General features: G+C 42.1%; 1 protein-coding gene across 3 annotated transcripts in view; it reads right to left on the bottom strand.

The window, feature by feature from the left end:
• The window catches only part of fat2 (FAT atypical cadherin 2), an 87089-nt gene that overhangs the window by 10558 nt on the left and 64432 nt on the right, over positions 1-12099 (bottom strand). For all 3 annotated transcript variants that reach the window (XM_085937091.1, XM_085937101.1, XM_085937110.1), the window contains exons 21-23: positions 11140-11337; positions 7720-7874; positions 1352-1766 (exon numbers count right to left, since the gene is read on the bottom strand). In XM_085937091.1, the coding sequence (XP_085793217.1) occupies positions 1352-1766; positions 7720-7874; positions 11140-11337 (768 nt within the window). The remainder of the gene's footprint in view (positions 1-1351; positions 1767-7719; positions 7875-11139; positions 11338-12099) is intronic.

Raw genomic sequence — 12099 nt, 5'->3', positions numbered from 1 at the left:
GCAAACTATCGCAATAAGTGAAATCTGTTAAATTATTTTTTCATGTACACAAGTACGCACGCACGCACACACACACACACACACACACACACACACACACACACACACACACACACACACACACACACACACACACACACACACACACACACACACACACACACACACACACACACACACACACACACACACACACAAACCTCTCAGTGTCAAAGTGAAGCCTTTCAGGTCTGATCTTTATCGGCTCTGTTCTAAATTGCAAAGTGAGGTGAGCTGCTATCTTTACTAAGAAAAATCCTCATGCTCGCCAATTTGTGATAAGCTAAAATGCTAATGAGGGTCAGCATGGGATGGAGTCTGCCTGGAGTCTATTTCTGTGCAGTTTTTGTGTTCTTTTTATATAATGAGATGGACACATTGCTGAATGGCTGGCAGTTGCTCAGCATGAAAGTTAGGACAGAATGGAATATGGATTACAGGTCATTATTATTCACTCGCGTGACTTTCATCAAAGCTTTATACCACAAATGAGGAGAAGAAACTAAGTGCCTATTGAATCTTATGTCGCAAATAAGCGATGACATCACACACAAGAATATTTTGGTTGATGAACTTTTCCAACATGGCATCAAGTGAAAAGCACTCTAAAGTTTGGCAATATTTCATATGAAAAGGTGATACAAGTGCATGCAAACCCTTAATTTTGTCAATACTTGTCATACTTATAATATGCAAAAACGGAACTACAGTAGGCGGCTCCGTGGCGCACTGGTTAGCATACCCGGCCAGTTAGGAGGGCGCGGGTTCGATTCCACCTCCGGCCCTCCCTGTGTGGAGTTTGCATGTTCTCCCCGTGCCCGCGTGGGTTTTCTCCGGGCACTCTGGTTTCCTCCCACATTCCCAAAACATACTTGGTAGGCCGATTGAGCACTCCAAATTGCCCCTAGGTGTGAATGCGAGTGCGGATGGTTGTTCGTCTCTGTGTGCCCTGCAATTGGCTGGCAACCGGTTCAGGGTGTCCCCCACCTACTGCCCGATGACTGCTGGGATAGGCTCCAGCACGCCCGCGACCCACGTGGGGACAAAGCGGTACAGAAAATGGATGGATGGAACTACAGTATATGATGAATGGCTCTACAGTGGTGTCTGAGATACAGTACTGTGTACTACTACATATGTTCTCCGATAATATTGCCCTATGCCGTGAGGTACAAGTTAAATTGGGTTTTATGTAAGTCATAAACGACTTACATAAAACCCAACCCCAGCTCCAGGTGCTCCAGACGAACAAAAATGCTATTAATCGGTCGCAGCCTCTCAAAAAACTGCGCGTGCAAGCGCACACACTCACCTCCACTGGTGTCCTCATGGCAGACTCCGCCATTCTGGCATGGGTTGCGGTCACAGGGTCCCGCATTAGCGCAGCACTCGTAGACTCCAAACACCCGCCTCCTTCCCAGACCGCTCCATTCTGACGCATCACCCGCTCTAATCGGCTCCCCGTTAAGCTCCAGGTGCTCCAGGCAACCATGGAATCGGTAACCAGCAAAGAGCAGGACTCCGCCAGAGCGCATCAGGCGGCACGGCGACGCCAGGCTGGTTGAGGCATGCGCTCGGTGGTCCAAAGTAAGCCTCAAGGACGCGGCGTTCACCTCCAGCAGGACTTGGTGCCAGCGGCCATCGGACACTGCAGGGGAGGCCAGGGCCAGGCGGGAGGGAGGCAGGATGCCACAGCTGAAGGAGAAGTGAAGATGACCGCCATTCACCTGAGGATGGAAGATTAAAGTCAGTCAGAGTCTTTGAGTCTTAGATCTTTACAAAAAAATACCTTAGGTGTATTGAAAACCACATGTCAATTCACATGAATTGTCTCGAGCCAATTTTAAGATTTTGGGGCCTGCTTCGCTACACCCAGGGCCTCTCTGCACTCACACAGACAATTTCACTGATCTATCTTCTTTCCAATCCAGACATTTATTTAAACTCTTCGTTCCCAAAGTTTTGATCTAGCTTTTCTTCAATTATCTGCCCAAAATGACTAGATCCCAGTATATCAAATAATTGAAGTGACGCCAGTCTTAGCAACATCATTGCTTATGCTTTATTTATTGATTGATTGATTGATTGATTGATTGATTGATTGATTTTTACAAATTAAATTTGGTGAACACACTACGCATCGCTCACCATGGCATATGCTAATTTGGCTAAGGGACAATTCCAAAACCACCCCTTACGTCTGCACGCTCACAAGAAACAAGACATTTCCCAATTCGCTGTAAGATTCAAGGGAGGTTGACTCAACATTGATTGGATAAATTCATCCATCTTTTGATCGGATCATTGATTGTTTTAAAACTTGCTCATCAGTGATTTATAAACCTTGATTTTTAGAAACACTATTTTTTTTAATATATAGTTTAATATTGTGTAAACATTAAAGAAGATTTATAATCTTCATTTTTATATTTCAGAAAGTTGAGTTAGTTTTTAAAGAACCTAATGGACATTTTCAAAGTTGACTATTAACATCAATTTTTTGTTTTATTTAGTTAAATTTTAGTGTCTTCATTTTTACCCATGAAATGTATCTTTATTTCTTTTTTCATGAAATAAAATATGATTTTGCACTCTAGTTCAATGTTAATAATAATTCAATATTAATAATAATATGCAAACGAAAAAGTAATGACAATAAGGTACATTTTAAACATTTAACGGTGGTTCTGAACTTTCATTTGTTCTTTGCAATTTATTTGGATGACAGTGTCGCTTTTCTTGAGAAAAGCTCAGTGCGTTTATGAATAATTGGCTTATTTTGACTAATCCAGTGCCTTGATCCCACTATGAACTCAAATGACGCCAACGCAGCATCAAGTCAGAGTGGAATGGTGTTGACCTTGGGGTGTTAGCGTCGGCGTGGAGGAAAACAAACATTGACAAGACAGGAGTTTGCGTTACCCGTAAATGCAAAATGAGCTTTTGGCTCCACATCAGTGCGCCTCTTATCATTTATGCTCACTCAGCGCTTTTTATCACAGAAGCAGAGAGAGAGAGAGAGAGAGAGAGAGAGAAAACAAAAGAGGACAAGTGCAGCCCCTGTGATGTTTTATTGATGCCTGTTTGCTCTCGTAATTCCCACAGACAAATCTTCTCCCGCCTTTTATGCGTTGCTTGTATTTACAGGGGACGTACTGGGCCCCGAATTGAGCTTTGGGATTTAAGCCCACGATGCACGCCACAAATAGACCAAAATAGTAACCAATGAGTGGTGACAATGACTTTAGTTAGTTTTTATCACTTACTTGGTACAAAGAGTGTTATGTGGTACAAACCACTGATAAGTCATTTCATATTTATTGATTAATAAACAGTACTTGTTTTTGTGTTAGCATGCTCCACACATAGACAAAATGGTAAAAGAAACGTACTGGTCCTTCCATTCAGTTTTAAAAATGTAAGCCAGTTATCAAAACTTCAGAGGAAGCCATCTTTGTATTAGGCCACGAATATCTTTTGGTATCCAAACAATATGGTCATGTGGTCACAAAAAAAGCTGCCATAGCGGCAGTGGTGAATCTGAGAAATAACCAACACTCCTTTAATGTGCATGCAAAAGCACACGTGGAGGTTGGTGGGAGGGCAGTTGGCAGAGCGGGCACAACGGGACTTGATGCTGCCGGGTACGGCGGCGTCCTTATCGTGGCAAACGTGCTGAACAAGTGCTGACGGCAGGACAAGAGGCGGCCTTGCCTTGTAATCTATTTTACATCACTGGGTGTCATCTTTGCTGCCAGATATTTCAAGATGACTCGCTCGGGGAATTTACAGCATCAGCACCAGTCGACGTGCAACGCGGCATCAAGCCAACCCCAAGCTCCGGAGGGACTGGAAAAGCTCCATGGCTTCGCAACTTCATAAATCAACGATCCCGAGCAACACTGCACTGTGGGAGCTTCTTGTGGAGTGGGTGTTGAACAACGCTTGTGTGTTATTTAGACACATGTACATACACAAACACACACACAGCTCTTCAGTAATAAAGAACATGTATATATGACGAAATAAAAATAAAGGCCTCATCGAATTTGCTTAGTACGCGTCGGTAATAAAAAAGGCCAGTGGGGGAGGATCTCATTGGCATGCATAGCCCCATCTTGACAGCGAATGCCTATTAACTGGCACAGCAAGGTTCTCAACTACACTTCTGGGAAAGCTTCGCTTGTACTAACCGACGCCCCCATGTGGCTCAGAAAACATAACAAAATGACAGTCACTCACTGTGTGGACATGAATGAAATGGATTTCAAATATGCATAAGAAAAATTGCACCCAGCAGTATTCATACGTCATATTCAAACCGACAGTAATGACGTTTCGCTTGCCCAATAACTTGCAACTACAGAAAATGTACGGATAATACACAGCTCTACCTAGCACATTGTACGTCTTTGTTTTTCTTCTGTGGGGGTGATTGGTGGATGGCAAACGAACTTAATGAGGGTGCATATCTTGAAAACCCGAAGGCACTCATATCCAATGTTCCTTTTAATTTTCCATGTGTCTGAAGATTCAACACAACCCCCTTGAGCATCCCTTAGACCACAGTGAGCAATATGCACATGTTGGCCAAACCAGCACCACATCTGTCCAAAATATGAGATAATACAAAGTTACACGATGTACATAGTAGGTATATGCACAAGAAAAAAAAATCAAACCACCTATATATCAAAATAGAGGACATATACGTATGTATGTCTACCACAAATGAGTTAGGACTGGGTCAAGGATTAAAAGCTTTGTGGTTTGAATTGGACCAAACTTATTTGAATTGTCCAGAAATCAATGTCAGTAAATGAGAATTTTGTAATAAACATGATAATTCAATTGTGGCATCAATGTTTGCTGTTTTCCAATAGAAAATATGAGGTGACGTGTCACTTATTATCAACAAAATGTGAGTGTAAAAATGGTTGAAACTATAAACTATAGTAAATGTTGGATATTAATAATATTACTAATTGCTGTAAAAATGTTGAGATGCTTCACTTTTTAGATAATAATCCTCATGAAAAAGTTTTGGGACTTTGCCCGGTAAATATAAAAAAAAAAAAAAATCAATCAAGATTAGATTATACTTAACGTTGATATAGCTAATTAAATATGTCAGATCATTGTAATAAATCAAAAAAGCAGGTCAAGGTGGCCTTTATCACGTATCAAAAGTACAAAGGTGTGTTATTAAACACAACTATTTTTGTTGTCATTCAACATCATGTTTGAGGAATTTCATCCGTGATTTTTTTTTTAAATCTCCTGAGCAAATATGTTTAAATGACATTGCATTTGTTATCAGAGACCAAGCTCTGCACAGGTGGAATCATATATTAGTAAGGAACATTTACATATATCACTGGGAAGAAGCTGCCTATATGCCACGAGACTAGGTAAAATAACCCAGTGGGCGTCTTTGGTGGAGCGTGTGGTCCGTGTGACAATGATTCCAGGAGGATGGTGCACATTCCTGTCTGAAAATGCTCCCACACTTTCACCATGGAATGTTTGCACACATTTTTCTTCATGCTCTGTAAGGCACATGGGACAAATACAATTTTCATTTTTTTTTGTATGTGGCGGGTATGGAAACGCAAAATGCCAATATAGTTCAGGTATGATTCTTTTTGGGGGGTTTGTTGCACCGTATGTGTGCTGAGGGCGTGAAAGCAGTAAGCAATTAGTGGGCAGTGTCAGGGGAACACTGCTCATATCCCAAGGTATCATATCAATTAGATCAGTTGTGCTCAATCTGCTGTAGCTGTAATGTGTAGGTCCACAAAACAATATTCAAATAAAATATTATGCCACAGAATTTTAAAAAAGTGCACTGTTACTTATGAGGCCCAGTCCGTGAAGAAAACAACACAATAAAGCACATCATAATAAATCTGACATGAAATCTGACCAGCTCTGTATATTGGGGAGGAGCTAAGTTTAGACTCAAGTTCTAATGAAGAATCTTTGCTGTGTATACAAGTGCTCCTCGTTTGCATTTTTTAAAATCAAATCGTAATGTGAAATGTGAACAAAAATGTTTGGATTGTAGTTTGTGGTTTACAGTATTTACACTTTAAAACTATGACTGAAATTTAGGTAGTTAAAAATTTGTCGTGGTGAAGAAAGAGCTGAGCCGATAGGCGAAGCTCTCAATTTACCGGTCGATCTACGTTCCCACCCTCACCTATGGGCACGAGCTATGGGGTCATGATCAAAAGAACAAGATCCCTGATGCAAGCGGCCAAAATGAGTTATTGCCGCAGGGTATCCAGGCTCTCCCTTAGAGATAGGGTGAGAAGCTCGGTCATCCGGCAGGGACACGTGGGAGTCGAGCCGCTGCTCCTCCGCATAGAGAGGAGCCAGATGAGGTGGCTCGGGCATCTCATCAGGAGACCTCCTGGACGCCTACCTGGGGAGGTGTTCCGGGCAACCCAGGATGTGCTGGAAAGACTGTCTCTCAACTGGCCTGAGAACACCTTGGGATCCCCCGGAATGAGCTGGGCAAAGTGGCCAGGGACAGGTCTGGGCATCACTGTTGAAACTGCTGCCCCTGCGACCCGACTCCGGATAAGCGGTGGAAGATGGATGTAAGATTTAAGGGGGATCATTAAATTCCCTCATTTCTCATTGTTACCTTTCACACAAAGCCTTTTCACTATCCATCAGTTCCCTTTTGTCAATCCAGTTTAAGACGCTTGGAACAGCTAGTGTAAATGTTCCTGGAAATACATTAATTTTTTATTTTTTCCATCATGTCCAAACAAATAGGTGTGAACCCGAGTCTGTTGTTTTTGCCTTAACCTTTCAAAATACCTTCCCCTCAAAACCGAAGGTGCAAGGCCACAGATGACCATCTTAACAAATTCTCTCTGAAGTCCATTGCGCTCCCTAAGAATCCTTCTTTAAGTGTTTCCAACACCCAGCAGTGAGGCACTGCAGGCTCTGGGATCAGGTGATCTTTTGAAAGATTTTTTTTCCAGAATCAAGGTGATTGAACATTCTGCCAGGGTGCGTTGAGCCCCCGCGAGGGGCGGCATCACGCGGCACTTCATCTGTTCAGAGAATTATTCATGGCCACTGCGTACAATACAAACCGTTCCGTGCTCACACATTGTTCTGCGAGCTCGGGAGCGTCTTCCGGTGAGAGATACATTTTTTTCCTACTTTTGCCCATTATATGGTCTTCAAAAGTCTCGAGATACTTTGTATGAGGAATGCCGTCATGTGGCAGGCAAGCAGGGCTTATTGAGGTGCACTGACTAAAAGTAAAGTCACATCCTATAATGTCCTAAAATTCCTCAAATGAAACAAAATAATCATAATCTGAAGTCATCAAACTTCACCAGCATGTTTGTCTTTGAAGGACCCCTGAATAAATGCAAAAATGACCTTAAACTGGCCCAACCAAACAGAATTTGCTGAATTTCAGTGTGTTTTCAGGCATGGGTTTGTGACACATTTCTGTGGGTCTCTTTATGACAGAAATGCCAACCAAATTTGGTGTTTGTTTTTAATCTAGTTGCAACAGAGCCAGAGGAGGCTAAAATGTCTGGTTGAAGCAAAAACGTTCCGGGATCTTTTCAGGGATCTTTTTTGAGACTTTTTTTGTGGGTCTGTTCATGACAGACCTAAGCTTGGTGGAGTTTGAAAGCCTTGAATTACCTGCAAGCTTCCCCAGTCGGTACCATTGGCCAGCATAAGGAGACCATCTTGCTGGAAGGTTCTAAAACTCAGGGAGATGGTGAAGTCCTGCTGGTCCTCGTCCATGCCGTGGACGTACTTGAGGAAGGCTTCGTCTCTGAACCCCAGCGCAGATTCTGAGACACAAATGCAGAGACGCACTGAGACCAAGGCAATCCAAGATGTTTGCCATACATTGCTTTATAAATGAGGGTTTTTGCAATTTGAACGATGGATGAGGTTGAGATTAAATTAATATTCTGCTTCCCACTCTTTTGCAGGCATACTGACTTTTGTGAAATGAGGGTTTCAAACTCAGCTTTCAGACCAATCTTAAGGTTTCAAGCCTGGTTTAGAGTTTCAAATGTGGTTTGCAAACAAAAATTAGGTTTTGAAATTAGGATTTCAAGTCAGGGTTAGCATTTTAGATTAGGTTAGGATTTGAGGTTGGTTTCCAACCCAGTGTTGTTAATTAAAGTAGGGTTTCAAAACAGTGTTAGGGTTTCAAATTATAGTTTCAAAATAGGACCTCAAGACTGAGATTAGTGTTTCAAATTATGTCTTCAAATGAGGATAAAAGTTTGAAATGAGGGTTTAAAGACAAGAATTGGGAGTCAATAAAGGGTTCACATTTCAAATTAACAGTCGGGATTTCTTCCAGGGTCTGTCTTTCAAGCTACCTACGGTTAGGGTTTCAAAGCAGGATTTTAGACAGCCAAGCCTGGGTTAGGGTTTCACTTTGAGTCTTCAAATATGGGTTAGGTTGTGAAATTAGCGTTTTAAGATAGGGTTAGGGTTTTAGGTTTTAATTTAGATTAGGCAGTAATTTAGGTTTTCAATATTAGGGTTTTACGTTAGCATTTTAAACTAAAGTTTCAAACCAGTGTTTCCATGTTAGGGTTGCAAATTACAATTTTAAACGATGTTTAAGGGTTTAATGACAAAGTTAGCAGTTCAAATTCAGGTTTCATTGTAGGGTTAGAGTTTCAAGATAGGGATAGGGTTTCAAACATTTGTTGAATGGCTGACGTGAAGTCATTCCAACATGTCTACCTTCAACAGATGCTAACATCAATTGTGTGGGAACCCTTTTAGTTGCAACGAATGCGCGTGCCATGGATCCTGCAGGCATTCAAGATGGCAGCAGCGTGCGCAGATAAAACAGCCCGTAAAGTGAGCATCAATTCTGATCTAGTGCCTGTCAGACACCACGGAAGAAAGGAGGAGCTCAAACACCATCAGAAAGCGCCTTTGATCTCTTTTTGATTGCTATAAAAGCTGAAAGACAAAAACGCCGCCGGCTCCAAGTCAGAACGTCAACATCACTGACGACAAACGAGCGAGCGGATGAGTCACTCTGACGCACATTGGCCTGAATATGAGCATTAAGTCCAAGCAAGTCGATTTGCGTGTGTGATAGTTTGTAATGATTGTCTGTTTTCTTAATCAATCCATGAGCAGGAAAATAATTATCAAAATCTAGTGGGTCCAAGCGAAACATGACGTACGACAATAACAAAATGGTCACCTAGTATGTAAGTCATCATTGAATGCAACTTCAAATGATTGATGTTTGAAGTTTGCCGACAAAACTACTTTACATGTTGACCTCAATTTAACGACACACACATGCACACGTATGGCTTTACTATCTAACCAACTACCAGTGAACTACACTTCTATATCATGTCTTGAACTTGTGAAATATATGCATAAGTAATTGACGAATTGCCCAACCAAGCAACTCTTGCGTTTGGGCCTCCGCAGACTGAAGGATACGACGGGAATCCATTGAACAGTTACACCGTGATACAGTACAAGTCATATTGGGAGAGTCTTTGTCTCTTATGGTAATCGGATGTTAGTTTTGAAACATGACTGACTATGTTACTGACTGACTTGCAGGTTGACTTGCTGACTGACTCACTCACAGACTGACTCGCTGACTGACTGACTCGCTGACTGACTGACTCACTGTTTGACTCGCTCGCTTGCTCACACGCTTGCTGACTGACTCACTGATTGACTGACTGACCGAATGACACTCACTCACTCACTCACTCACTCACTCACTCACTCACTCACTCACTCACTCACTCACTCACTCACTCACTCACTCACTCACTCACTCACTCACCCAAACTCACCCACTCACTCACTCACTCACTCACTCACTCACTCACTCACTCACTCACTCACTCACTCACTCACTCACTCACTCACTCACTCACTCACTCACTCACTCACTCACTTACTCACTCACTCGCAAAGTAAATGGATTCAGGTGGATGATAACTGTCATAAAGTAAGTGCATTTGCGTTTGGTTTACAGTGATTGATGAATTATCTGAGGAGCATCATAAACAGCAACAAAAGCTGTCGGGTGGAAACAGTGCTTATTTTATAACATTGGCTATGAGTGTCAAATTAAATATTAAAGACCCTTGAAACAGTGGATGTAATAAAAGAAGGTGATTACTTCTCCTTGCTGTAGAATAAAAGACTGGGTGTGACGTGGTGCCTTCAAACTGGTAACAAAGTTCCATCCCGAGGAGCCTCCGGCTGACGTTTATTCCATTTGCACCGCTGCTAATCTTTGCAGCAATGCCCACACAAATCAACATCCCCATAAGCGGCACTATTGCTGGATTTGCCACATTTAGTTGGCGGAAACAGCTTTTCTGGTCGGCAGACATCTCACGAATAAAGGTTGGGCCGTCAACTGCTTTTGAAACAAACAATCAAATGAATCTGTTCCTAACGTTCCACTTTTGCATTTGATGGAGAACATCTACTAAACACTGGAGGCAGAAAATCAACATACATAAACTTGTATCTTTACCTCAATTATGTGGGCAAACCTATAAGAAAAGGGCACACCTTCACCAAGCCCCTTTGTACAGCACATTCTGACTTCAAGACAACGCCAAGCCACATTCTGCACGGTGGTACAGCAGCATGGCTTTATTCTTGTTCAAGGGTGTGACTATTAGACTGGCCTGCCTGCAGTCCAGACCTGTCTCCAATGAAAACGTGTGGGGCATTATGAAGCTCAAAATACAACGATGGGCAAGACAAAGCTTTGCCACCCCGCATTATTATTAATGTTATTTTTACTATGTTTACAACATCTTGCAGCCGACCAACTGACTGATCAGCCGACAAACCAATGAACCAATCGACCAAACAACCCTCCACTGAACGATCAAACTACTTGAGTGTTTGTGTTAAAAATAAAGACAACAGATTTCAGTTACTTAATAAAAGTAATTTGTTTTCACACAGCAATGTTGATGACTTGGGATGAGATTTTGTTATTTATTGTCTTGAAATCACCAAAACCTTAGCTCTCCGAGAATGTTGTGAATCCTTTACAATTTGGCTCACGACTGATGGACATACCGTTACAGGGACAGACGCTTTCCCAGCGGTGCTGCGGCGTAATGTAGGACAGTCTGGCGGTGCTGAAGTGGTTCATGTCTCCTGGTAAGTGGATAGTGTTTCTACATCCCCGTGGCGGACATCCGGTACCCAGACAGCCGTTGTAGCTTAAATGGACAACATCCAGGCCAAGAGAGTCCTCGATGTCTGACAAGATGCCTACATGGGAGCAAATGATATTATTATAGAACAGGGTGGGTCTCTGTGATTTGCTCGCTATTTTAGCAACCTTTCAAAGTACAGATAATGACTCAACAGTTTAATCTTTGGTAAGGATGTATTCACACCAGAAAGGTCCTTTGTTCAGCGATGAGGAATTCAGGTCCATAAATTGCAAACCCTGCCATAGTTTGACTTTAGCCATAGCGGTTCCGACTCAGGCAGGTAAACGAGCTAGAGAATGAGCATCTTACCTGCTTATCGAGTATAAAAACCTGTAATTGAAGCTAAACTGGCAGGGTTTGTACTGTTTGGACCTGGATTTCCCATCTTTGCCTTTGCTTTGTTTGTTTGGTCCGGAGCTGGACCAAATGCACATTTTTGTTTGTTTGTTTGTTTGTTTGTTTGTTTGTTTGTTTGTTTGGTGCAGTTTGCATTCATGCAGTACTTTTTGCAAGTGAGCTATACATATATGAATGTTCATGCATGTAACTTTTAGTGATCCCATTTAATATTAATGACCAAGGCAGCATACAGAGCACAAACCAATAGATGGAATCCTACACTTTGGATTCCGGCTCATATTTATGCTTTTATTAGAGCAAGACCACCTCATAAAGTGGGTCTCGGACCAGTTGTTCCACACCAGAATTCATTTAAAGTGGACCAAACAGCACAGGTGTAAATACACCTTATGAAACAGACATTAGCAGAATCATTTTGCTCGTTGTCTTGCCTTCCCTGGACAAGTTTACATGAGAA

Source organism: Syngnathus leptorhynchus, chromosome 2, assembly GCF_054491065.1.
Source record: "Syngnathus leptorhynchus isolate UIUO chromosome 2, UIUO_Slep, whole genome shotgun sequence".
NCBI lineage: Eukaryota > Metazoa > Chordata > Actinopteri > Syngnathiformes > Syngnathidae > Syngnathus > Syngnathus leptorhynchus.
Note: the sequence above shows the minus strand (reverse complement) of the source record. Positions and strands in the feature narration are given on the sequence as shown.